At 69.8% G+C, this 25,262-nt stretch overlaps 3 protein-coding genes across 3 annotated transcripts; 2 read left to right on the forward strand and 1 right to left on the reverse strand.

Moving 5' to 3' along the window:
• Window positions 1-91: 91 nt before the first annotated feature.
• Window positions 92-12,088, reverse strand: ESPN (espin). Its single transcript, XM_050909524.1, is given in 17 exon segments — window positions 92-613; window positions 712-723; window positions 805-884; window positions 2,928-3,209; window positions 3,302-3,447; window positions 4,842-4,868; window positions 5,156-5,219; window positions 5,222-5,329; window positions 5,414-5,575; window positions 7,201-7,277; window positions 7,280-7,477; window positions 7,546-7,768; window positions 7,860-7,991; window positions 8,078-8,260; window positions 8,381-8,567; window positions 10,804-11,029; window positions 11,809-12,088. Coding segments are annotated over 17 exon segments (2,535 nt in total). The 3' UTR covers window positions 92-465.
• A 2,223-nt stretch (window positions 12,089-14,311) lies between these two features.
• ACOT7 (acyl-CoA thioesterase 7) lies at window positions 14,312-19,733 on the forward strand. The gene is made up of 9 exons (XM_050909267.1): window positions 14,312-14,331; window positions 14,427-14,544; window positions 15,000-15,156; window positions 15,672-15,763; window positions 15,892-16,006; window positions 17,340-17,426; window positions 18,231-18,347; window positions 18,580-18,764; window positions 19,089-19,733. The coding sequence occupies exons 1-9, from the start codon at window positions 14,312-14,314 to the stop codon at window positions 19,191-19,193; spliced, it is 996 nt and encodes a 331-aa protein (XP_050765224.1). The 3' UTR covers window positions 19,194-19,733.
• A 789-nt stretch (window positions 19,734-20,522) lies between these two features.
• Window positions 20,523-24,634, forward strand: ICMT (isoprenylcysteine carboxyl methyltransferase). Its single transcript, XM_050909268.1, has 5 exons — window positions 20,523-20,753; window positions 20,970-21,058; window positions 21,150-21,319; window positions 22,130-22,347; window positions 23,197-24,634. The coding sequence occupies exons 1-5, from the start codon at window positions 20,523-20,525 to the stop codon at window positions 23,377-23,379; spliced, it is 891 nt and encodes a 296-aa protein (XP_050765225.1). The 3' UTR covers window positions 23,380-24,634.
• The last annotated feature ends 628 nt before the right edge of the window (window positions 24,635-25,262 follow it).

Below are 25,262 nucleotides of genomic sequence, written 5' to 3' on the forward strand. Positions count from 1 at the left end.
GTGTGGGCAGCCCCAGGAAGGCGCGGGGCACTGCTGGCGGGGTTTATCGTTTTAATCGCTGGAAAGGCAGGCGGTGCGGGCGGAGGCGAGCCGGGAGCCGGCCTCGAGCAGCTCCGGAGGTGGGAGGGGCAGGAGCGGAGGCGAGCGCGCCGCAGCCGCAACGGCGAGCGGTGCCAGGGGGAGCACGGGAAGCCGGGCGGCATGGCGAGCCCAGCCGCAGCGGTCGAACCGGGCAGCGCACAAAGAGCCGGGTGCCCCTCGCTTTGCGAAGGGCAGCACGGGGTGGCGGCGGGCTGGCGGCGGTGGGACGGGGGGTACGGGTGCCTGGGGCGACGGTGGGGGCTCCTCCGGGTCGGGTTACGTGGCCGTCCGCAGCAGGAGGAGGGTGCCGAGGCGCGTCCCGGTCCGTGGCGGGACCTGCCGGCCTCCTCCCGCCGCGAAGAGCCAGGGCGCGGCGTGGCGTGGCTAGTGCTTGGCTATGTCCCCCTTCTTGAGGATGATCTGCCGCTGCCAGGGCGCCAGCTTTGTCTCATCGTACCCGAGAGTCCTTAGCTTTTCCGACTGCTCCTTCTCCTTCTCCTCCTCCTCCCGCTTCAGCTTCTCCTGCTCTTTCCTGCTCGGCAGCGGAGGGCACGGGGCGCCGCGGTCACCGGAGCCGCTGGAGCCGCCGTGCCCGCCCGCCCGCCCAGGGAAGGGGCTTGCGGCACTCACCGTTTCTGCTCCCTGCAAAGGCAAAGGGAAGAGCGGGGTTAGCGGAGCCGCGGGGGCGGCCGGCTGGTGCGGCAGCCCCCGGCCCCGGCTCACCTCTCCTCCTCCAGCTTCTTGCGCAGGATGTCCCTCCTCCAGGCCGGCATGCTGGCCAGGCGCGCCTCCTCCTCCTTCTCCTGCAACAGACAGCCGTGTTACCGGCACTGCCGGGAGCCCACCCTCGCCGCTGGCGCCGCAGAGCAGCGGCATCGCCCCAGCACATGGCACCACATCCCGCCGGCGGCCTGGCTGAGCCGCGCTCCCGGCACAGCGCTGGCGGAGGCTCGCCAGCACGTGGCTCGCCGACGTCGCCCCTCGCCGCCCGCCTTCTGCGGGCGCGGGGAGGAGGAAGGAGTGCGCGGCGTGGCCAGCCCTTCGCAGCACACCACAGCTTTATTGCACTGACACGCGGGGGCCCACGCCGCCCCGGCACTGCAAACGCCACGCTGGAGGGGAGCGCAGCCCCGGTGCTGCACCCCTCCACACAACACACAGCCACGGCAAGCAGCACACTGCAACCTCAGCCCCAGGGCCACGCGAACCAATGCCGAGCCCTCCGCTGAGCCAAGCTGCGGCACTGCCAGAGCCGCAGAGGTGGCTGAGCACACCCGGCCACCGGGTCCTGCTGCCCCCGGCTGCCCCCGGCGCCTGCTCCCGGCCAGCCCCGCGCCACACCGCTGGCACAGCCCGCAGCATCCCGCCGGGCTCAGGTGTCAGACATCTCCGCCTCCTTCTCCTTCCAGAAGGAGAAGCTGCGGTCGATGAAGCGGCAGATGTCCTCCTCGCTGAACTCGCCCAGCTCCGGCACCGGCGCTGCCATCCCCTCCCCTCCTGGGGCCGTGGCGGGGGGCTCCGGCGGGCTCTCTTCCACTGCGGTGGGGCTGTCCCCGAAAAACTCCTGCGCAAGGTCCTCAAAGCCGTCGAGCCAGTGGTGGTGGCCGGCCTCGACCCGCTCCAGTGCGGCGCGGTGGAAGCGGCGGACGCGGTGCCAGCTGTGGCTGCCCAGGCGGTCGAACATCTCATAGCAGAGGAGGTGGCGGAAGCGCCGCTCCTCGGGGCTGAGCGGCATCTCCAGCAGCTGGAAGTAGCCCAGCATGAAGAGGTCGAGCGGGAGGCTGTCGTGGGGCATGGGCGAGCCACCGACGTGGGGCAGGAAGTGCTGAGGCCAGTACAGCACCGCAGCGCGGCTCAGCCGCCGGATCTGCCGCCCCGGCACCCGGCGGGCGAACACTCCTCCAGCGGGCTAGCAGCCACCCCGCTGCCAGCCGTCGCCTCCCCGGCCGCTCCTCCCTGGGCACTGCCGCCAGCGCCCGCTTCTTCCAGTGCTCCAGGAAGAGGAAGACGGCACGCTCCTTGTGCACCTTGGCGTGCTCCCGCGGGCCGCTTGGCTCCGGCGGTGCTGGCCGGCTCCACCGCAGTGCCCTGTCCCCATACTCCTCCTCCAGGACGGGCCGGCGGGCGCTGCCGGGGGGCTGTGCCCGCTTGCGCTTGGTGACCCCGGGGAGGGGCGCGGGGACCCCCCCTGGCCCCTCGTAGTTGGCCTTGAGGCTGCGGACGGAGACACCACAGCCCAGGATCTCGCGCCGGGCATCGTGCCGGGCGCCGGGGCCGCCCCCTGCCCCCCCTGCCCCGGGGCCCTCCTGGCCCCTCAGCGTGGCCGGCGGCGCGGCCGTGCTCCTCGGCAGTGCGGGGGGCTGGCTGCCGCGGGCGGGCGGGTCCTCGCGGGCGAGGGCAAAGCACTGGGGTGCCGGGGTGGCATGCAGTGGCGGGAGCGGTGGCAGCTCCTCCTCCAGCCGCCCCGGCAGCGGCTGCACCGGCTGCACCTCGTGCATCACCCGCAGGCTCCCCAGCTGCCTCTCCAGGTGCCGCACGTCCTCCTCCCGCATCGGCTGGCCGGTGAGTCCCGGCGTGCCCCCGCCCCGGCACAGGGGTGGCGAGTGGCTCCCGGGCTGCGGCGGGAAAGAGGGCAAAGGGGCTCTTGAGGCCGTGCCGCGCACACCTCATGCCGCCGCTGCCGCACGCGGCACCCCTGGGGCGCGACGCTCCTGCACGCGGGTGGGGTGGTCCCCTGGCACGGCCGGGAGCCGGAGGCGATGCCACGCGCGCCGTCTCGCCAGGTCCTGAGCTGCTGGGCCGTGCCCGCGCCGTGCTCGCCGCCGCAGCACGCGGGACCCCCCTACCTTGCGCCGCTGCTCCTCTTCCTCCTGCATGCGGAGCTGCAGCTTGCGCACCATCACCTGCCGCTTCCACTCGGGGATGGGCCGGCCCTGCTCGTCGTGGCTCGGCACCAGCGCCTCCGCCTCCACCGCCGCCCCAGCGCCCGCCGCCGGCACCGGCGAGCTCCCGTTCAGCACCGGCTCTGGCGAGCCCCCTGCCAGGCAGCGTGGCGGCCCGGCAGCCTCGGGGGTGGCCGGCGGGGTGGGCGTCCTGGTGGGTGACGGGGAGGACGCCGGCGACTCTGCCTGCGGAGGAAGGAGGGAGGGAGGGTGGTGGGCGCCCGCCGTGCCGCGCCGCGCCGTGCCACCGGCTCCCCTGCCCCCCCGCCGCCACCTACGTTGGCCCCTGCCTGGCCGCTGCCGGAGAAGACGGTGGTGAAGCCTTTGCTCTGCGGCGTCGGCTTGAGGCTCTTCCCGGCCTTGATCTCGGCCAGCAGCTCCGAGTTGTCGCCGGTGGGGGACATCATGTTGAAGGACTTGGTGCCTGGGGGGAGGCAGGGTGGGCAGTAAGGGCCCCGCCGCCGGCACCCCCCCACCCCCCGGCTCCCCCGCCGGCTCGCGGGGCGTGGGGGTGGCGGGGTGGCCCACTGGCTGCCCCCCCCACCCGGGAGCCCCTGGGATCCCCATCGGAGCAGCATCCCGGCACCCAGTCCCCCAGGTCCATGGGACCAGCACTCTGGCACCCAGTCCCCTGCGTCCGTGCGACCCTGCCAGGCCAGCACCCCAGCACCCAGTTCACCGGGTCCATAGGAACAGCACCGCAGCATCCAACTCCCTGGCTCCGTGGAACCCCACCGGAGCAACACCCCAGCACTCAGCAGCCTGGCGCCCTGCTCCCCAGGTCCATGGGACCAGCATCCCAACACCCAGCTTACTGGGCCCACGGGACCCCGCTGGAGCAGCACCCCAGCACCCAGCTCCCGGGGCCCCAGCACAGCCCCAGCCCCGAGTGCCCCCCACCCTGCAGCACCGTGCTGTGACAGCAGTGACCTGCCTGTGGAGGGACGGGTCCGGGGCTGGCAGCAGCCCCGGCACAGCAGGACGGCCCCGTGCCGCCTCACCGGCGGCCCTGGACCCCCTACGCCCCCCCGCAGCCCCCGGCAGCGACGCACCGACAGCCTGAGCCAGCCCCACTGCCAGCCCTGAGCCCCAAGCGCCGGATGGCACGGGCACCGGGGCACGGCAGTGCCCCTGGCGATGCCTGCGCCGCTGCTCGCACCAGCCGCCCTGCAAGCACCCACCGTCCGTGCCAGCCATGCGTGGGTCCCTAACAGCCCATGGTGCCGTGCCAAGGCAGAGCCCCTCCCCGCCGCCGGCACCCGCAGCTCGCCCCGCTCGGCTGCACCGCGGCAGGGCCAGACGGCTGCGGGTGCTGAGGGCCCAGCGGGGCGCGCGCGCTGCCATCCAGCGCCGGCTGAGACCCCCCAGCCCCGGGAGCCGGCGCTAATAAAGCGGGTGCCGAGCGGCGGCCAAGCCCGCCGGCTGCAATCAGCGGCGGGGGAGCGGCCGGTGCGCTCACGTGGCGGGGTCACGCCGGCCGGCTGAGCGCGAACAAAGGCCCTCTGTGCGCGGGGCCGGCGGCGGGGCCGCGGGGGCTGTGGGGGGCGTGGGGCCCCGGCCGCCTGCCCAGCCCTGCCAGCCCTGCCCGGCAGCTTTGGCAGCCCCGCGCCAGCGCTCGAGTCGCCCGCGTGGCACGCCGGCCTGGCGACGCGGCAGCGAGGGCTCGGCGGGCAGGAGGGCCGCGAGCAGTTGCCAGCCACGGCGGCCGTCGATGCCCCGTGGCTCCGGCGCGGGACGGTGCCGGGTCGGGCCCCTCCGGCCGTGCCCCGCGCCGGGGCACCCCCTGAGCAGGGAGGAGCGCGGGGCCGCGGTACTTACTCTTCATCTGCCTGAGCGCCTTTCCTCCTAGGGGGAGAAGCAGAGAGGCGGCGCAGGGCGCGCGGCAGAGGAAGGATTTGGCCACCGCGAGACAAGAGAGAAGAGAAGCGGCCAGCAGTGAGAGCAGGCGGGGGCGGGCGGGCGTGGGGGCCCCCGCGCCGACACCGGAGGAGAGAAGGACAGAGAGGCCGTCAGGAGCCGCGCGGCCGGAGTGCGGCAGGAGGAGACGCGCCGGGGCGGCCGGCGTCGCGGTGCAGCCGACGGGACGGTGCCCGGGATCACACCCCGTGCCCACCCGGCGCCCCGCCACTTACTTCCCGTGGAGGAGGAGGAGCGGCGAGGGCCGGTGGGGGTCTCGGCCAGCGGGGGCGGCGGTGGGGTGGCGGGCAGGCGGCATCAGGCAGCGGCGGGGGCGGCGGCGGGGGCGGCAGCTCAGTGCCGGGCTTGCTCTCCCCGTTGCGCATGGCGTCTGCCGAGATGGGCGATGCCTGAAAGAGAGCACATGCAGGCGTCGCCCGGTGCCGGCACCGGCGAGCCATGGGCAGGCTGGCGGCGCAGCGCCGGGGGCTCACCTCCTCGCTGTGCGCCATTCGCTGGGGGCCGGGCTGCTCGGCCACGCCGTGCCCCAGGTGCTTGTAGTAGTCGCCGGTGCTCGGCTGCTTGCCGAAATTCCTCGACCGCCTGGTGGAGTCGGCCCTGCGCAGGCCCTCGGGGCTGCTCTCGCGCGACGCCAGCTGCAACGGGGAGCGCGGCTCAGCGCGGCCGTGCCCGGCTGTGACCAGGGTGGCCGCGAGGCAGAGCTGTGGCGGAGCGGGGCTGGGCCAGCGGTGGCCACGGGGCAGATGCCAGGCTGGGGGGACGGCAGGCGCGTGCCCAGGCGTCCGCTCGGCACGAGGCTACGCCAGGGGCTGCACGCCGGGGTGGCAGCATGTGCCATCGGCGCCTGGCACTGTGACCCCATAGCCTGTGCCCAGGAGCCCGGCCGAGCCTCCCCCACAATAACCCCCTGGGAACAGGAGCGCCGAGCCCCGGCCCCGCGGATTACCGGGAGCTTATCCCCCGCGGGGCTGGGGCCCGGTTCCAAACCTGCCTCTGAACGAGGCTGTCGGGCAGCGCAGCCTCGGCTCACCCCGGCACATACCGCAGCGGCTTTGCAGGTCGTGCTGCCGAGTGCCGGCGCTGCAGGGGGCCGTGCCCGCTCCCCGGGTTTGGGGTGCTGCGGCGGCACGGCCCCGCTCCCTGCGCTGGGGGGCCTCGCTATTTGCGTTTCCCTGTGCGCCACCTCCGCCCGTGGCATTTGCACGGTGAGCCCGGGCGCTCACCGCCGCCGCCAGCCCCAGCTAAGTCAACAAGCGCCAGCTCGGCGCTTCCTGCTTCGGCTGCCGTGGGCGCTGCGCCAAGCCCGGCTCCCGCTCCGGCAGCCCCAGCCCCGGTCCGGCGCGAGGGTCCGTGCCGCTCAGCCCCGCTGCATGGGGTGCCTGCACCGCTCTGGCACCGGGCTGGCACATGCCCGCACCTCCCCAGGGCAGCCCGGCTCTGTAGCCCCACGCAGGGCCGCTCGTTGCCCCGGTAAGCACTAACGAGCCAGGGCCATGCACAATGAGCGCACCGGGGGCCCGAGCCCCGCATGGGCCTGGCACACACTGCTCTGCCGAGACCCCCATCCCATGTGCCTCCGTCCCCCGCGGCGCTGGGCTCTGCTGGTGCCCCGGCCATGGCCGTGCACCGGGCTCCCGTCCCCGGTGGGGTGGCGAGAGCCTTGGTAGGGGGTTGGGGCGGCCCCAAGCCCACCGCGTCCCTATGCCCCCCCGGGAGGCTGCACCCCTCTTACCTGTGCACGCCCGGCTGAGCCCTCTCAGCTCCTGGCAGCGCCGGCTGTGCCACCTGACACCTGCGGCGCGGGCGACACCGGAGCCGGCTGCTCCAGTTACAGCCTGCGCAGCCGCCCACGCCCAGCTCGGTGTGGTGCCGGTGGCATCGCCGGGGCCACATGGGCGCGGCTGCGACAGCCAGCGACGCACCGGCCTGCACAGTGCCGCCAGGTGCCCCAGCCAGCGCAGCCGTGGAGCAGGGCTGCCCGGTGCCACGGAGGCACTGGAGCATCACCAGTCCCGGCTTGCTGCACCCTCGCTGCCGGTCGCACCCCGGCCCCCTGGTGCATGCCAGCATTGCAGGCACGCGGCCTCAAGCCGGGGCTGTCCCCTCCCGGTGCCGTCAAGAGCTAACAGCTCCCCGCGGGGGATCGGTGGCCGGTGGCATGTCCCCCCGGGTGGCACGTCCCCTGAGCTGCGTGGCCAGGAGCAGCCGTGCACGGGCCACAGTGCATGGGGCACAGGGCACACGGTGCACGGGGCCGTACCTCTCGGCGCAGCGCCTGGCTCTCCACGTGCCGCAGGTTGTTCTTGGCCCGCACGTAGATGTCGGCGGTGTGGGGGCGGCGGGGGGCGCGGGCGCGGGGTAGCCGGGGGGCGGCGGGGGCGGCCGGGCGGCGGGGGGCGGAGGCGGCGGCGGGGGGAAGGCGGGGGGCGGCGGTGGGGGGGAGCCCTCGCCTGCCGGCCCCCGGCCCCGCGGCCGCGTCTCGGGGTCCAGCATGTCCATGTACGCCTGCATGTCCGCCAGCGCCGGCTCGGGCACCCCTGCGCAGGGCAGGGGGTCAGGGGGGGCTGGCCCCGCGCCCCCCGCCCCGCGCCCCCCGGCCCTGCACTCACGGGCGGCGGGGGCCCCCGGGGGGCCGCCCCTCTTCTCCCGGTGCTGGACTGGCTGGAGTGGCAGGAGTCGTAGTTGGAGAGGGTGCTGGCAGGGGAGCCCACCTCGAAGCGCGCCTGGGGCGCCGATGCCGTGGTGTTGGGCGACGACATGCCCGAGTCGGGCTGCCGGCACTCCCCGTCCGCCGAGGGGTCTCGCGACAGCACGCGGTGCTCCATGCTCTGCTGGCACAGCCGCGCGGTCAGGCGGCGGGGCGGGAGCGGCGGGGCCCCGTGTGCTCCCCGCGCGCTCGGCCACGGGACGCCGCCGTACCATGTTCTCCACAGTGCGCAGGTACTGGGCGCAGTGGCCGTGGCCGTTGTAGTCGGCGAGATCGGCCGCCGTGTAGCCGTCCTGGTCACGGACGCTGAGGTCGGCGCCGTTCACCACCAGGATCTGGCAGCACTGGGGAGAGGGGGGGGCGCGTGGCAGGGCCGGAGGGCGGCCTCCCCACCCCCCCGCCCGGCACCCTGCCGGCTGCCGGCACCCACCTCCAACTCGCCGTTCTCAGCGGCGTCGTGCAGCGGCGTGCCGCCCCAGCCGTCAGCGGTGATCTCCCCGCCGTGCAGCAGCAGCCAGCTCAGCACCTTGGCGTGGCCGCGGCTGGCGGCGAAGTGCATGGCCGTGGCCCCCTCGGCATCCCGCTCCGACAGGCTCACCGTCGTGAAGCTCATCTGCGCGGGCAGGCGGGCTGAATGCCGGCGCCGCCAGGCCCACGCCGTGCCGCCGCGCCGTGCCACCACGCCGCCGCGCCGCGCCACCACGCCGCCACGCCGTGCCCGGCCAGCTCTTACCAGCCAGACGATGACGGTGTTGTGGCCCATCTGGGCGGCGGCGTGCAGCGGGGTCATGCCGTCGTGGGCGCGCGCGTGGGGGTCGGCCCCGCAGTCCTGCACCAGGTACTGGATGATCTCCAGGTGGCCCTCCTGGCAGGCGAGGTACAGCGGGGTGGCCCCCGTCTTGGTCTGGGCACTCAGCGTGCTGCAAGCGGGGCACAGCGCCCGTCACCCCCAGCCACCGCCGCCGGCAGCGTGCCGGGACGGGTGGGCACGGGGGACACGTGGGTCGCAGGGAGATGGGGAGGTGTGGGGGCACAGGGGACACACAGGGCACAGGGGACACGCTGGCCGGGGGCAGGCAGGGCAGCGCCAGGGCCGGGCAGCGCGGGCAGCGCGGGCTGGGAGCCATCCACCCCACGGCTCCCCGCTGGATCCCTGCGCAGCGGCGGCCGCTGCGGCGGGAGGTCACGAAGTTAATCAGCCTGCTTAGGCTAAGCTCCTTCCTCCGGCTGTTTTTGGACACTGCAATTTAGCAGTATTTTTAAATAAGCGGCTTAGGCCGCACTGGCCGCGGGGCAGCCGGCAGGGAAAGGCCGACCTGCACCATGGCGCTGCCCGGCCCCACTGCCCCCCGCCAGCCCCGCTGCCGGGCACCGGCGTGCCCCCACTGCCGCCGGCGAGCCTTGGCGTCCCCGCGTCCCTTGTCCTGAATTGCACATCCTGAATCACACAGCCCGCATCCCAAATCCCGTATCCCGCATCCACAGCCCAGCTGCATCCCGCATCCCACATCCCCATCCCGCATCCCGCATCCCTGCGGCGCAGGAAGCTGTTTTATTAAGCGCTCCGTAAAAAAACCTGTTGAATATTTAAAAAAGGAAGAGCAATAAATACTCTGCTCTCTTATCGCAACGATCGCAGGCCCTTAATAATTGATCCCTGTAACCAGTGAGACGCGGACGCGGCCAGCGCTGCCTTCCCGCCGTGCCGTGTCACAGGGCGCCTGCCCCACGGTGCCGCAGCGCCGGGCCGGCAGGCCGCTGGGTGCTCCCCAAGCAGGGGCCGGGGCGCAGGGGGACGGTGGGGGCACGGGCAGGTGTTCAGCCCCCGATTGCCGTTTCCCACTAATCGCAAAGGGGTTAAGCCACTTGGGCGAGCGCCGGTAAACTGCTTTGCCAGATGGCCACGACCCCACGCCGGGCCGTCGGCTGCTGGGGACCCCGCAGGGCTGGGGCGAAGGCGGGCTGGGAGCGCCAGCATCCCACGGCGGCACTGGGGATTGGATTTCATGGCTGTAACGGAGCCTCCGGGCAGGCGCGGGGCCGGGAGCGGGGCCAGCCCTAAATAATTCAGGGGAAGGCGGCGACGGCAGCGGAGCAACACCAGCAAGAAGCGTGAAAGCCAATGCGGGAGGGCTGCCGCCAGCGCCGCGCCACACCGGGGCCGCCACTGCGGGCACCGAGCGGGAGCCGTGGCTGGGCTGGGGGCCACGGGGGGATAATCCCCTCAGGTGCCCGGGGCTGAGCCGGCACACCCAGGGCAAGGGGATAAAGAGCCGGGGCTGGGGCTGGGGAGGCTGCGGCCGGCCGGTGAGTGCCACGGGCGTACAGGGGCCCTGCAATGAGCTCCATGGCCCTGCCTGGCGGGAAGGCTGGGGGGCTCCGGGGTTGTGGCACCCGGGGACAGAGGGGTGCTGAGCCCCTGTTCACCTCCCGCTGCCTCGGGACCCCCCTGGATGCGGGGGAGCTGCGCACCCCCTCGCATCCGCATCCCTCGAGCCTGCCGGGCACAGTGTGGGGCGACAGCGCATCCCCCCGGGCTCCACCTCAGCCGGCGCCGCGGGTTATTTCCAGCGGCCTCTGCCCACCGCAGGAAATCGGATTAGGGGCTGCCTAATCGCCTGCCGCAGCCCTGCGGCGAGGCTTGGCACCGCGTGCCTGGTGGGCTGCCGTGCCGCGTACCCCGGGCAACCGGCCCGGCCCCGGGTACCGCTCAGGAGGCAAAGCGGGGTCGTTGCCGCGGCAGTGCCGGCCGAGCGGGCCTGCCGCATCCAGCGATGCCCGCGGCCCTGGGCGGGCGGAAAGGTCACCTCCGGCGCGGGGAGCGGCCTCTCCTCGGCGGGCAGCCTAATCCATTTACATAACGGCAGGCGGACAAAGGCGGCTGTGTTATCGCCCCGCGCCAGGAGCCCAGGGAGCCAACCCGGCGGCCGGCGGCAATATTTCTGCCAGCGCTCACCGCTCTCCTCCTCGCCCTTTCTCTCCGGGCCATAAAGAAGGTGCAGCTGGCTGCCCAGCCTGATAACGCGGCCGCGTTGCCCTTGGAGCTGGGGGATGAGGGCGGCTGCGGCATCCGTCCCCAACGCTGGCACCGCACCCGGTGGGTGGCGAGCCCCCGGCACGGAGCCCGTCTCGCCCGCCGGCAGCGGGGGCCGTTACCTGGGGCAGTGTCCCAAGAGGAGTCGCAGGGATGGGAAATCCCCTTTGGCCGCGGCGTAGTGGACGGGCAGCGCGCCCGTGTTGGTGGCCGCTGTGGGGTCGCTGCCCCCGAAGCGGAGGAGCCAGTCGATCACCTCGTGGTGACCGAAGCGGGCTGCCAGGTGTAGGATGGTGGCACCGGAGTTGTCTGTGTCCTGCGGGAGGAAGCGGGGCGGCCGTCGGCACCGGGGACCTGAGCCCCTCCGGCGAGGGAGCGTGCGTGGGGCTGGGGACCGCGGGCGGCCGCGGGGCGTCCCCGGCCGGGAGCCGGCCGTGGGCAGGGTGGGCTGGCCAGGGCGGAGGTCCCGTCTGCACGGAGCAGGGCCGGCGGGAGGGGACGGGGCCATCGCAGGGGCCATGGGACAAGCATGTCTGCCCTCCGGCGGGGCCCGCATCCGCACCCAGCAAGCGCGGCACAAAGCCCCCCTTGTTCTGCCGGCGGCGGCAGCCCCTGCCCGCGGGGGCTCGCCGCGGAGCCCTGCTGCGCTGCCGGCCCGGCGCCCTCCGCGCTCGGCGGGGCGCGGGCAGAGCTGGCCTCCGGCCAGGAGGTTGCCGAAGCGTGCTGACCCCGTCCTTCCCACTTAATCCCCGCTCCCAGCGCCTCCACCGCCTCCTCTTCCTCCGGCCCGTCAGATGCCCTCAGCTCTCGGCCGGCCCTGGGGCAAGCCGCTTTACCGCCCCGGTCCTGCCGTTGCGTAACCCCGGGAGAGGCCGGCAGCCCCGGGCACGGCCCCGGAGGGTCTGTGCTCCCCTCGGGGCTGAGCCCCGCCGGGATGCCGGGGGCTCGCCGGGTGCCCCGGCTGCCACCCGCTCCGCACGGCGCCGTCCTGCCCGTGCTGCCCGGGACCCCGGCTCGGGTCTCCGGAGAGCCTCCCCGGTTACCCGCGCCACGGGGACCCCGCCGCGCCCCCGCCCCCCCCCCCCCCCCACCTCTCCGCCGTCCCCGCTCGCACCTGCACGCCGCAGCCCCCTGCGTGAGCAGCCACTGGAGACAGGCGAGGTTGCCGGTGGCGGCGGCGTCGTGGGCCGGCGTGGCCCCGTTGCGCGCCCGCGCGTCCCCGCGGAGCGCGGCCTCGGCCGCCAGGTACCGGAGGCAGGCGAGGCGGCCGGCGCGGGCGGCGTGGTGCGCGGGGGAGGCCCCCAGGGCGTCCCGCAGCCCCGGCCGCAGCAGCCCGGCCGCCCGCAGCCCCCGCAGCGCCTCCACGTCGCCCTGCCGCGCCGCCAGCAGCGCCCGCTCCAGCGCCATCCGGCCCCGGCCCGGCCCCGGCCCCGCCGGCCCGGCCCCGCCGGCCCCGGCCGCCGCTTGGCACTGCGCGGCCTCCCGCCCCGCCGCCCCCCCGGGCCCGCCGGCTCCTCCTCCTCCTCCCCCGGGGCCGCCCTCCGCCCGCCCCGCCCGACGGCGCGGCGGCTGCCCGCTGCCCGCTGCCCTCTGCCCGCTGCCCGCGCCCCCCGCGCCGCTCCCCCCGGCCCTGCCGGGCAGCCGGGCTTTGCCGGCTGCGGCCGGGACCGGGGCCGGCTCGGGGGACCCCAGGAGCGGCCGTGCCCGGCCGCCGGCGCTGCCGTCCGCGGCCCCGGGGAGCTGCTGCCTCCCCCCGCCCCTCCCCGCCCCACGGGTGTCCCCTTCCCCCGCACGCCGCCCGCCAACACGAGAGGCGCGGCGGTGACGGGTTCCTCCGGCAGCCCGACGTGCGCCTGCCGGTCCGGCAGCGCAGGCAGGAGCGGGGGGACGCTGGGCGGGCTGCCCTGCCTCCTCCTCCCGCCGCGGGGGGGGGGCCGGGACGGGCAGTGGGGCGGGGGGGGGTCGGAACCGACGGCGGGACCCGTGGGCAGCGCGGGCAGCGGCGGCGGTTACCCCGGGCACGGGCAGCGGGCGGGGCGGGCGGGCTGGGACACCCCCGCCGTCAGCACCGCGGACAGCGGCGGCGGCGGCGGCGCGGCGGCACGCGTTCAGCACCGCGGACAGCGGCGCGGCCGCCCCGCCCGCCCGCCCTGCCCCGCCGGCGGCCGTAAAAGCGGCGGCGGTACCGGTACCGGAGCGCCATGGCCCGCCGGGCGCCGCGCCGCAGCCCTCCCGGCCCCCGCGCCCCGCTCCTGCCGCCGCTGAGCTGGGCAAGGTGAGAGCTCCGGCAGTCCCGGGCCTCCCCGGGTCTCCCGCCCGCCGTCACCGCCCCGTCTCCCCGCAGAGCCTCAAGCCCCTCACGGGGAAGCGCCGCCGCCGCCCCGCATCAACGAGAGCCCCGACCGGCTCCAAACGCTCATCCTGCCGCTCCTCGGTCCCACCCGCCCTGACAACCCGAGCCGCCAGCGCCGGGCGGGAGGGCGGCTGCCCGCCGGCGGCCCGCGCCCGGCGTGCGCCCGCTCAGGCAGGTGCCGGCAGCTGCCCGTGCCGGCCTGAAGGCCGTGGCCTCCATGAACCCCCGCGCAGGCAGGGCGCGCCCCGGGGCCGGCGGCTGAGCGAGGGGAGGCGGAGGGGCCCCCGTCCCGGTGGGGCACACACGGCTCCCCGGGCAGCACCGGGGCTCCGCCCCCCGGGCAGCACCGGGACACCAGCTCCCCGCTGCGCCCCCGAGCGGCACAGGCCGGCAGAGCGCCGGCCCGCCCCCCTCGCCGGCGTGGGGGCGTGGCGAGGCGCTGCCCGCCAATGAGAAGGCGCGGGGGGGAGGCGCGCCTCCTCGGCGTGGGGCGTGGCGTGGCGAGGCGTGGTGGTGCCGCAGCGCCGTTGCGGGCGGGGCGCCGGTGCCGCCATGTCGGAGCGGGGGGCCGCGGGCCCGGGCCGGCCGCCATCCAGGTCTCCAGGTACGGCCCCGCCGCGCCGCCCGTCTGCCGGGGACCCAGGGGAGGGCAGGCGGGCTGGGGGACCGCGGGCGGGAGGGCGCCGGGGCCGGGGCCGGCCTGCAACCGGGATGCTACCGGCGGTGCTGCCTGCACTGCTGCCGGCACCGGCAACGCTGCCTGCACCAGTCACGCTGCCTGCACCAGCGTCGCTGCCTGCGCTGGTGACGCTGCCTGCGCCGGGCACAGCGAAGCCGCGCCGTGCCCTTGCTCGGGTGTGCGTGAGCTGGCAGGGCGGGCAGGGCGCGCCCCGGTTTTCCTGCCTTTGCCCGGTGCGGCTCCCTGGCATGGCCGCCTTGCTGAAGCGTGGCTCTTCTCCGGGCCGGCGTGCAGCCGCTGCCCCATCGCCACCGTGCCTCGCCTTCCCTCCTCTGGTCAATTATTTGCTACTCCGGCAAAAGCCGCCGCTGCTGCTGCCGGGAAGCCGGGTCGAGCGGTGGCATGTGCCCGGCTCGGTCTCTGTTTGCCGCAGTGAGGTGGCGGTGAGATGCGGTCCCAGCCGAGCAGCCGGCTGCCCCCGGCAGAGGAGCGATGCCTCCTTCCGCTCCCAGCGGTAATTTAGGGTGGTTTCCACTGCTGCTCGCAGGAAGCTGCATGCAGGCAGCACCGGTGACGTTGCCGGCATCAGCGTGGTGAGATGGCTTGGCAGCTCATCCGGTAGGGCGATGGCGGTGCCTCCGGGGGGCTGCACCGGGAGCCGGGCTGGGGGCACAGCAGGGGGGTGCGAGCTCCCGTGTTCCTTCCCCTGGCAGGATCATGCGCCCGGACGATGCCAACGTCGCGGGGAACGTCCACGGGGGAACCATCCTGAAGATGATTGAGGAGGCGGGAGCCATCATCAGCACCCGCCACTGTAACTCCCAGGCTGGGGTGAGTAGGTGCCGGAGTGCCCGCTGGGCTCTGGCTCGGTGATTCTCTGACCCCCCCGCCACGCCTCAGGGGTCTGCTGGGAGCGGGGAGTCCCCAGGCATCCCCGGGGGCCCCCCCGGTTGTCCCCCCGCACCAGAAGCGCTTGCTCCTGTGTGCAAACCACTGGTGGCTCCGGCTGCTGCCAGAGCATGGCCCCGGTAGCATCCAGCTGAAACTGCATTTTATGAGCAGAAACATGATTACGCTGCTGTTCATGTTTTAACTCCCGTGAAGGGCGAGTCAGAGGCAGCCCCGGCGTCGGTTACGGGTGGGGCAGGAAGCACAGCCACCGGCTGATAAGGTGGAGGTCAAAGTGCCGGAGCCGCACGTGGCATGGTCGGGCCCCGGGGAGCCGCCGGCTGCGGTCCCGCGTGGCATGGCTGCGGCCGCTACCCTCGCTCTCTCGATGTCCCCAGGAGCCCTGCGTGGCCGCGCTGGCGCGGGTGGAGCGGACGGACTTCCTCTCCCCGGTGTGCATCGGCGAGGTGGCCAACGTCAGCGCCGAGATCACCTACACCTCCCGGCGCTCTGTGGAGGTCCAGGTCAACGTCATGTCCGAAAACATATTAACAGGTGGGTGGCTGCCGGCGCCTCGGTCCCAAAACTCCAGGAATAACCGTGATAAGCCGAGAGCTCGCGGCAGTGACCCCATCCTCCGCCCACCGTCGCCAGCAGCGTCGGGCAGAGGGGAGATGTTGCCTTTCTACTGGGAGCGCCGGGGGCGGCGGGGAGGGGCGGCGCTGGGAAGGGAAGCGGAGCAGGCTCCCTGGGGATTACGGCTCTGTGGATCGTTTTTGGCAAAGAACGGAAAAATCCACCGTTAGCTCCCCCTGCCTAATTTGCTGCCCGTGGCTGCCTTTGGCCTGAACGAGGCCCTTTTCCTGCTGTTGCTGCGGCAACCGGCTCCGCTTGCCGGGACGCCTTCCCAAAAAGCGCACTGTCACATCCGCTCCAAGCCAAAGCCCGGCAGGAGCCGGCAGGGCAGGGGGCTGCCCGGTGCCGGCGGCATCGCCAGTGTGCGGCCAGCCCCAGACCGCGGCAGCGCTGCCGGTGTCGGCACGGTCACCCTCTGCCCCCCTCTCCGCCAGGGGCGAAGAAGGTGACGAACAAGGCGACGCTGTGGTACGTGCCGCTGTCCCTGAAGAACGTGAACAAGGTCCTCGAGGTTCCCCCCATCCAGGTAGGATGGCTCGCTTTGCTCCCCGAAAACTGGAGCTCGCCCTCTCCGGGCGCTAACCTGGCCCCGTCGGCACCCCTGGCTGTGCCGGTGGCTTTGCTGACCCCGTTCTTACCGGCCTTCGCTTCCAGTATGCGAGAAAGGAGCAGGAGGACGAGGGGAAGAAGCGTTACGAGGAGCAAAAGCTGGATCGGCTGGAAACTAAGCAGAGAAACGGCGACGTGATCTTCCCCGTCATCAACCCAGGTAACGCGGGCAGTGCGTGGCCTGTGGAAACGTCCCGGCGGTGCTGGGAGGCCGAACTGGTCCCCGAGGCAACTCCAGCCATCCCCGGGCACCCGTGGCTGCGAGCGTGCGCTCCGAAATGCTGTGTCGCGGATGGGGATGGGATTTTGGAGCCGCGGAGGGGGAGCCGGGCGGGCACCTGTGATCCCCGGCTCGGGCTGGTGGGTGGGATGCCCTCTGCCGAAACACGGTTCCTGCCACCACCCTTGCATCCCTCGTGCGCTCCTGGGCAGCGGGAGCTAGTTTTGCTCAGCATAGGGTAAACGCAAGCGTTGGGCGAGGGTTTTGCACGCTCTGCAGCTCCAGCCCCTCTCTGGAAGTCAGTTTTTAGCAAGAAGTTCATCGGCCGGTGTTCGAAGGGGAGGATGAGCTACGGGGAGGAGCTGGGGTCACACTCTCCCTGGGGGAGCGCCGGGGATCCCTTTCCTACCGAAAGCGTCGCCCCGGCTTCTGGAAACCCGGTGGCAGCGCTGACGGCGAGCCGAAGGGGCGAGCGGCCGGCGGCCTCCGGCAGAGGCGGAGCGGTGGCACACGGGGATCGTCGGGGCGGGGCGTGATGCAGGATGAAAGTTGCTCAAATGCTTTTTTTTCCCCCTTCTGTTCTCCCTGCTCACAGATAGGCAGACGAAAGGTAAGGCTCCGCGGGCGCTGCCGTGCGGGTGTCACCCCCCGAGGAGGCGATGCCGAGCGGTCGGGGGCTCGGCTGGTTTTTCCTGCGCTAAGCGCCTTTAGTGTCTCTCGTTAGACGGAAAACGCAGCCACCCCCGAGAGCGGTTTCCCTCTGCCGGCAGTCGGAGGGTGCGATTTCTGTCGCCTGGATTTAGTGGCGAGTCAGATGTCACCAGCATGCGCCAGGGCTGGGGGGGCGTGGGGGCCGAGGTCTTCACGCCGAGGGGAAAGCGTGGCTCTTTGGAGACGCCGCTACGTGGCAGCTTCGGGGAGATTTGGCTGCGGTTGGTGGCCTGCGGAGGGAAAGCGTACAGCCGCGTGTCCGTCCAGTTCACTCCCGTTTGCTTTCGGGCTCTTTGAAAGCTTTAAAAGAAGAAACGAGCTGAGCTGGAATAAAATTGATGGGTGGGCATCGGAGGGAGGTGGCAGCCCGTCAGGTGGTGACTAGCCTCTGCTCTCAGGACTTCTCGGGGCCGATGTAGACGCTGGTTTGAACATGCTTCAGCTTTGCACAAGCCAGCCCCATGTTTTCTTCCTTCAGACGGTTTAAGACGGGGGCGTACGATGGCGTACGGGTGCTGGCCGAGCAGCTCTGACCTCCGCTTTGCTCTCTTCCTCTAACCAGAGCCGCACACTGTTGGCTACAGCCAGTCCAGCCTGATCCACCTGGTGGGACCGTCGGACTGCACGCTGCTGGGCTTCGTGCACGGAGGTGAGCGAGCGCCGCCCCGTTCAACGGCTGGGTTGGTTTTTCCCCGGAGCAGAAGCGCGGTTTGAGAGCGACTCGTGCGTCTTGGTGTTTTCGGGGGGCGGCCTCCGCCTCCCGAGGCGCGCAGGCCCGTTTCCACCGTCTGTAAGGTTCAGCGTTGCTTCAGCTGAGACGAAAGCTTCGTCTTTTTCTATGCTTAAAAAAGGCCCCGAAAACCGACATGCTCAACTGTTAAATGCTACAATTTTGTCATCGTCTCTTAAATTGCAAATCGCTGATTATAAACACCCAGCGTACAATGACTGCAATTTGCTGGAGTAATTTCCTCTTGGCTAGCAGTGCCCGTCGCCTGCCGGGCAGGCAGGGCAGGGCAGGGCGGACGCGTGCAGCGTGAGCCCGGGGAGACGCATGTTCGCCAAGGGCTGGGATGACGCTGAATGCCACTCTTCATCTAATTGCGTCCTTAAAAAAAAAAAAAACCAAACCAACAATGTGGCTCAGAGCTCTTTCCAAGCAGGAGGTTTGTGGGACCGCTCTTGCCTTGCAAGGCTGAGGTTTGCGCAAAGAAATTCGGGAGAGCCAGAGCTGGCCTAAATCTTAAGCCCAGGTCTGTAAGGATGTCACCCTGATGGCACTCTTGATGGAATTCTTTGTGCTTGTATGGGGGGTTTCCTGCAGCTGGGATTCAGTCTCCGGTCCGACTCCTCGGCGTAGCTTTGGTCGTGCAAAGGCCTTACCGACCTACGTGTGGTTTTTCCCAAATCCCACTGGCTTCCCTGAGACGCACCCTCTGCCTCCCCCCGCCAGGTGTCACCATGAAGCTCATGGACGAAGTTGCTGGGATCGTGGCCGCCCGCCACTGCAAGACCAACATTGTCACCGCCTCGGTGGACGCCATCAACTTCCACGAGAAGATCAAAAAAGGTACCGGGGGTGGTGGCGGGCACTTTGCTCTCCTGCGGTGCCACGTCCCAGCTCCCTTGGGTGCGTGCTCGGGACACACTGGCAGAGAAATTTAGTCCCCGTTACACTTGTCCTGTGCCGAGAAGCTCCGCTTAAGACATGGCTTAAGCATAAAACACGCGGGACCCCTTGCTCCCTTTCTCTGAGCAGAAGCGGGGGCCGCCTGCTTAACCGGCCCCTCTCGGCTTCGCAGGCAGCGTCATCACCATTTCGGGGCGCATGACCTTCACGAGCAATAAATCCATGGAAATCGAAGTCTTTGTGGATGCCGACCCGTTCGTGGACGAGCCTCGGGAGCGGTACCGTGCCGTCAGCGCCTTCTTCACCTACGTCTCCCTGAGCAAGGAGGGGAAGCCCCTGCCTGTCCCGCAGCTGCTGGTAAGAGCTCTCCCCGCCGGGCTGCGGGCCCTCCTGCCTGTTTTTAGCTGTCCTGATCCCGGCAGGGCTTTGCTGACGCGGCGCTGCTGACTGGGGGCTGTTTCTTGATTAATATTTGATCCCGCGCGGGTCTCCTCCTGCTCCGTGCAGGAGTGCATTAGCTGTCAAAACACGTATTTCACGGAGCGCAGGTTTTCCTTTACGTTCCCTGTAAGGGGAGGCGCGTTTCCCTCCCGCACACGCTTGCAAGGTGTGGCGTGGGAGAGCTGCGCTGCCCCGAGGCAGCTGACGCCGCTGGCTTCGTTTTCTTTCTGTCGCCGGCAGACGGAGACGGAGGATGAGAAGCGGCGCTTCGAGGAAGGGAAGGGCAGGTACCTCCAGACGAAAGCCAAGCGGCAGGCGCAGATGCAGCAGGCTGCCCGGCAGTGATCCCGTCCCGCGCCGCCCCGCGCTCCCGCAGCCTTCGCCCGCCAAACGTCCAGGTTCCCGTTAGTGTCGTGTCCGGTCCGCGCCGGGCCTCGCGCCTTCGCCCGCCCCCGCCTGCCGCCGGAGCCGCCGCGGTGGTGCGGTTGCTTCGCTGCTGATCGGTTTAGTGCCGTAGACCTTGTGCTTTAGGTGGCTTAAGCACCCCGAAAGCCTCCGGGAGCCTTCCCGGTCGCTCGCCATTCACCTCTGGAGCCCTGTTTTCACCGTTTAACCCTGTAAGCGAAGCTGCTGCCCGTGCTGGAGCGGGGCAGCGGCGCGGCGCGAGGGACGCGCGAGGCCACGAGTCTTTGTGATGCTGTGTTAAACTTGCCAGTATGTCCTAAAACTGCACACCAAAGCTTACGTACGATACTGGCGACGAGAAACGCGCCCCGGTATCGTACTGAATGTCTCGGACCGTTTCGTTGACATCTCTAGGTAGTTTCTCTGTGCACAACTAAATTATTTAAGGAATCCTGTGGCATAAATAAAATCTGTTGTCGTTGACTGAAAGAAAATCGGTGTTGCTGTTTTGTTTTGTTTTCTGGCTCGAGCAGCAGCAATTCTGGCTTAGGAGCTTTATTGCAAACAATTGTGCTGCTTCCCCCCTGGACCCTCCCGGGCTCCCCGAGCGGCGCAGCGGGCTCCTGCCCTTGTTTTTAAGAAATTCTGCCTCTTTTAACGGAATCCCGCAGGTCGGCAGCCATCCAGCGCGGATCCCCTCGCCGGCCCGGGACTGCGGCTGGCCCCCCAGGGCCCACGCAGCTCTTCACCCTGGGGCCTGGAGGCCGGGTGCGGCTGCGCTGGGCCTCGGGGCCGGTGGCGGATGGGGCAGCGACTACCGGTTTCCTCCGCTGCCCCGCGGGGTACACCACGTTTCTCTCGGCCTCCCAGGCGTGGGGCAGGTGCCAGAGAGAGCCCCGGGGCCGGGGCGGCGGCCCGCAGCGGGAGAGGGCGGGCGGCGGCCCGGCGGGTGGTGAGGGGACGGTGGCCTGAAGGTTACAGCCCGAGCCGGGAACGGCGCCTTCGCCCTCGGAGCGGCTGTTCCGGTTCGCGATGTGAAACGACGACCAAAAGCAAAACCGGCGCCGGGCCGGGCTCCGGGACCGTCCCGCTCCCACCGGCGGCGGCCAGTGCGCCTGCGCGGCCCCGCTGCCTGGGCGAATGCGCCTGCGCGGCGCACCTCTCGCGAGAGCGGCGCCGCTCCTAGGGCTGCTGCGCCTGCGCGGGGCGGAGCTCTCGCGAGAGCGGCGCGGCCGTTTCCCGGGCGACGCGGGCGGGGTGGGCGCCGCCATGATGGCGGCGGCGGCGGCGGGTCCGCGGCGGGGGCGGCTGGGCCGGGAGGCCCGCGCCAGCCTGGCCGCCTTCCTGCTGGGCGCCTCGGTGGCGGCGCTGCCGGTGGCGCTGGGCTCCCCCTCCGCCCTGCTGGCCGCCCCCGGCCTGCGCGGCCGCCTGGCGCTCGCCCTACACGTGGCGGGCGTCAACGCGGCGCTGCTGCTGCTCTACCCGCGGCCGCTCTACAAGGTGCGGGGGCGGCGGGATGGGGGGAGGCTCTGGGGAGCGGGCCTGAGGGGCGGCGGGGTGGAAGGAGGCCTTGGGGGCGGGGGGGACGACACCAGGGCCGGGCCCGGGGGGCGGCGGTCGGAAGACACCGGGCCCAGGGGAAGGCCGCGGCGGGCCCAGGTCCGGGGGGCGGCGGCGGCGGGGGCGGCGGTTTCTCCCCTCTCTCTCTGCTTGCAGATCGCCGTCCGGGCGTGCTTCCTGGGCTTCGCCTTCGGCTGCGGGCTGCTGCTCAGCGCCGGCCGCTCCGCCTGGCGCCACTTCGGCTGGTAAGGGGAGGGCCGGCGGGGGCCGGGGCAGCCGGGCCGGTGCGACGGCCCCCGGCCCTGCCAAGCGCTCCCTCCCTCCCTCCCGCCGCAGGTACATGTGCTCCCTCTCCCTCTTCCACTACTCGGAGTACCTGGTGACGGCCATCAACAACCCGCGCAGCCTCTCGCTGGACTCCTTCCTGCTCAACCACAGCTTCGAGTACAACCTGGCCGCCCTCTCCTCCTGGGTGGAGTTCACGCTGGAGAAGCTTCTCTTCCCAGGTCAGCCGCCACCCTGCCCCTCCCTGCCGCCCACCCTCCCGCCTGCCATCCCCTGGCTCTGCCTGGCTGCGCCTGCCTCGCCTGGGGCCCACCTGTCCGGTAGCAAAGTGCTGGTGACCCCCGCTTAGCCGGCCCTTGCTGGCGGCGGAGGAGGGCTTTGACGTGGTCTTAATCTCCCTGTGCTCAAAGCCTCTCGGTTTCGGTCTTCGGGGGGCGAGGGGGAGCGCCCCCCTCGCTCTGACGCGCCACCCCATCTTTGCCGTGTAGCGGGTCTTCAGCCCTTTTCTGCCTGCATCTTTTGAGCCGCTTTGGTGGTACAAAGAACGACGCTTCAGTTACATCTGGGCGTCTTTTGACCTCGAATAAAATCAAATCGGCAAAAAACGTTGCTGTTCGCCCAATCTCGGGTGCTTCTTTTTTATTTGGGAGAGGGAGATGTTCCCCTTCCCGCTTCACAATGGCTGCGGACTCCCCGTGTCCGGCCTGAGCGCGTCTGCTTGGCTGTGCTTTACGCGGCTTTACTCTACACCGTAAAGCCGGGCTCTGCCTTGGAACTGGGTTCCCCTTAGGGCGATCTGCTGCGAGGACGTACAGGCTGCGCGTCGGGGGGAGACTCCGGGGCAGGGGACGCTATTTTTATTTGTTTTGGTGGCGGGATGGCAGCGCGTGGAACGCTGGCTGTCGTACACGTTGTCCCGCTTTGAGATGGGGGGGGGGAAGCCCACCCAGCGACCCAGCCCCCCGTGAGCCCCCCGCGCCGCCGGCGTGGGCTGTGCAAACCTGTTGTGACCCGTCCTTGTTCCCTTGCAGAGCTGAAGCAGATCACCTGGCTGAGCACTGTAGGCTTGGTGATGGTGATCTTTGGGGATTGTCTGAGGAAAGCGGCCATGCTCACAGCTGGCTCCAACTTCAACCATATTGTTCAGAATGAGAAATCGGATACTCATACTTTGGTGACAAGCGGGGTGTATGGGTGGTTCCGGCACCCGTCTTACGTGGGATGGTTTTACTGGAGTATTGGAACGCAGGTACCGTATACAACGCGCTCAGATACTTCCATCTTACAACCCGGGTCTTTCTTCTTAACACTGCCCCGCACCCGTAACGGGATGCAAACCGCCAGCGGTCAGCGGCAGGGGCGGCCCAGGCCTGGATTTGGACGCCTCCTGCCTCCCCCCGGCACGTGGGGGATCAGGAAACCCCGAGCGCTCCGCCCCGCACGATCTTTGGGAAGACCCCGTCGCCTTAATTTTCTGTGTGCAATAAGCGGGGGCGGCGGGGCCGGGGTTTGAGCCAGAACGCCCTCGGAGGCTCGGGGTGTGATCCGCTGCTAGCCTAAAGCTGGTGTCCGGAGTTGCCTTGCATCCCTGTGGCCAAAACGCCTTCCGTAAGCGGTGGGACTCGGCCTTGCTCCTGCCAAACACCAGTCCTGTGCGGATGGCAAAGAAAACTCCCCCTAAGAGTGCCCAGGGCCCGGGCCGGAGGGTGAACTGGAAGCCAGCTGCGGTCGAGCTGTAACTCGGCGCTGCCTTAGTCACGCTCCTCTCGTGGCTGGCATTTGGTTTTATTTCTCTGGAGAGAGACCGTAAAGACCGCATGCGGAGCAGCGCGGCCACGCACGGGCTCTCTAGAGCCGGGGTGCCGCTCTTAGCCAGGGCGGCAGGAGCAGGCAGCTGCCCGCGGGCCGCTTTCTTCATAAGCACTAATTTCTCCCCGGAATGAAATTCCACAAAAGGCGCTGGGATATTTTCTTTTCTTTGGAGAGCGTTTAGACCTCATGGCAAACTTAACGAAGGGTGATTAGCATGTGGGGGCGGGGGGCAGCCGCGGTTTCTCCGGGAGGTGAGGGGACGCTAACCGCCGGTGTCTGTTTGCAGGTGTTACTCTGCAATCCCATCTGCATGGTGGGCTACGCGCTGGTGTCCTGGCGCTTCTTCAGGGAGCGGATCGAGGAGGAGGAGATCACGCTCATTCACTTCTTTGGAGAAGAGTACCTGGAGTACAAAAGGAAGGTGCCGTCGGGTCTCCCTTTTATTAAAGGAGTCAAGGTGGAACTGTAACGCGGGCGAAAACCGGACTGGCTGAGCGAACGCCCGGCTCCAGGCACGGCGGGGCGAGGGACGATGCGTGGTGCCGGCGCCGGGAGTAGACCGTCGGTATTTCCCGGCCGCCCAGGAGGAGCTGGCGAAGGGCTGCGGAGCTCGGCGGCCTGCCGGGTCGCTAGCAGATCAGAAGCTCGTTCGTCCTCCTCGAGATAAGTCCTTCGTTGCACATTCAGGGATCTTCCAGATAACTTAGCCTGTAGCGACCCTAAAGAGACTCGAACCCTCCTGCCTGCAGCAGCTGAATTACACGCCTCCGGACCGATTCTTCCGGAGAACAGCTCTGCCCTCCCGCCCCCGTGCAGGAAAGGCGCCGGTCAGCGGATTGTTCCTGTGCCATAATTCGATTTTAAAGCTTTTTGACCTTGCGAGCCAGGCAGCGTGGCTTTAATCTCTTTAGGCCCGATTCTGCAAGCTGGCGCTCGGGCGGCTCGCGGGAGCCGGCCTCCAGCTCTCCGCTCCTCGGGTGCGGGGGCTGCCTACCCCCTGCTTGCCGGAGAGCCGGCAGCGCGGCACCAGTCGGTTCTCTCCCAGGCGTTAACGTTCGCAGGGAGGATTCTTCCGCTCGCCTCGTGCCGCTGGATCGCGAGCACCTCTGTGAAACACGGCAGGAGAGTGAGCCCTCTCCCTCCTCCTCGGCTGCCACCGCGAATTCGGGAGTCACCGTTTCAGCCGCTGCCTTCCCGAGCCTCCCCGCCGCCACCTCTGTTCCCTCTTCCCGCTTCCAAAGCGCGCTGCTTCCTCTCCTGCCGGGCCGCCTCCGTCCTGCAGAGATCCCGGGATTTTGGGTTGGGAAAGAACCGCAGCTGCCGGGCTTGCCGGGGGCTTTAGCGCTCAAGATTCTTGCCTGCTTTTTTGGGCGAAAGCTGGGATGTTGGCGTGACTAGGAGACGCTTCTAGGGAAATTCTCCAAACGGGGAAAAAAGTTTGGCTAGCTAATGCTATTTTAAACGTTACCATTTTGGAAATGGTTCCTACTCGAGCTTTGTGGTATAACTTATTCTGTCGTTATATACCAAAGAGGTTCACTGTTTTCTTGAGTTTTACGTTATTCTTCCTAGCTGGAATGGAAACAAGTTGCTTGTCAGTTCACGCTTCGGGCTTGCGGTGTTCCTCGGTGAAGGTGCTGTGGTATGGCTCAGGAAAGGGGGCACTGATGGAAATTGCTTTGATTTTGGTTGGTTTTTTTATATAAAACAAAAAATATTGCCGACTGCTGTCTGGTGGTTATTTGGAGATCTCCTGAGGTGCCGATGACATCATCGAAACTGGAATCCTTACCTTTACAATTCCCAGTGGGTTTGCGGTCCAGGCCAGTGTTGCGTTAAAGCATGACCGCAACTCGCGGTGACTCGCGGGGCTGCACGGCCCCAGGGACGGGGCGAATTCTCCGTCTCGCCTCGCTTAACCGACGCAGAGTCCTTCCTCCGCCGGGTTTGCTTTGTATTGCAGAGTGCGTTCTGCACGGAGCGTCCGCTTAACGCCTTCGCTGGTAATTTGTCTTTTACCGAGCGTGGTTTTAGCTTGGGAGAAGAGAGCAAATGTGAAAATACACCAGCCGGATAGCGCCGATTTCTCTGCGTAGTCGCTCGTAGGGCCCCGCTCGGGCTTTTCTGTGCCTCCGACGCACGCCCTGCCGGAAGCTGCGACCTGCTGTTGTAGCCAGCGTGCCTCGGGCAAGTGAATTTTTAACTAATTATTTTGTAGGCGTTGACGTTTCTGCTGTGAACTTGCGCCAGCGTACTTTGAAACAAACAAACAAAGCGATTGTCGCTGGGATTTGACGTGAGCTGACGACGGAAACTTCAGCTTTATTCTCAAGTTGTTCTTTGTAGTAAATG

The sequence above is a fragment of the Gymnogyps californianus genome, chromosome 21 (genome assembly GCF_018139145.2).
Source record: "Gymnogyps californianus isolate 813 chromosome 21, ASM1813914v2, whole genome shotgun sequence".
Classification (NCBI taxonomy): Eukaryota; Metazoa; Chordata; class Aves; order Accipitriformes; family Cathartidae; genus Gymnogyps; species Gymnogyps californianus.

Excerpts from the sequence above, each read along its gene's own strand:
- ACOT7 (XM_050909267.1), top strand. The coding sequence starts at position 14,312 with ATGGCTTGGCAGCTCATCCG. Across the intron at positions 16,007-17,339 it reads CTTCCCCGTCATCAACCCAG|AGCCGCACACTGTTGGCTAC; the intron begins GTAACGCGGGCA and ends TCCTCTAACCAG. Across the intron at positions 18,765-19,088 it reads TGCCTGTCCCGCAGCTGCTG|ACGGAGACGGAGGATGAGAA; the intron begins GTAAGAGCTCTC and ends TGTCGCCGGCAG.
- ICMT (XM_050909268.1), top strand. The coding sequence starts at position 20,523 with ATGATGGCGGCGGCGGCGGCGGGTCCGCGGCGGGGGCGGCTGGGCCGG. Across the intron at positions 20,754-20,969 it reads ACCCGCGGCCGCTCTACAAG|ATCGCCGTCCGGGCGTGCTT; the intron begins GTGCGGGGGCGG and ends CTCTGCTTGCAG. Across the intron at positions 22,348-23,196 it reads ACTGGAGTATTGGAACGCAG|GTGTTACTCTGCAATCCCAT; the intron begins GTACCGTATACA and ends GTCTGTTTGCAG.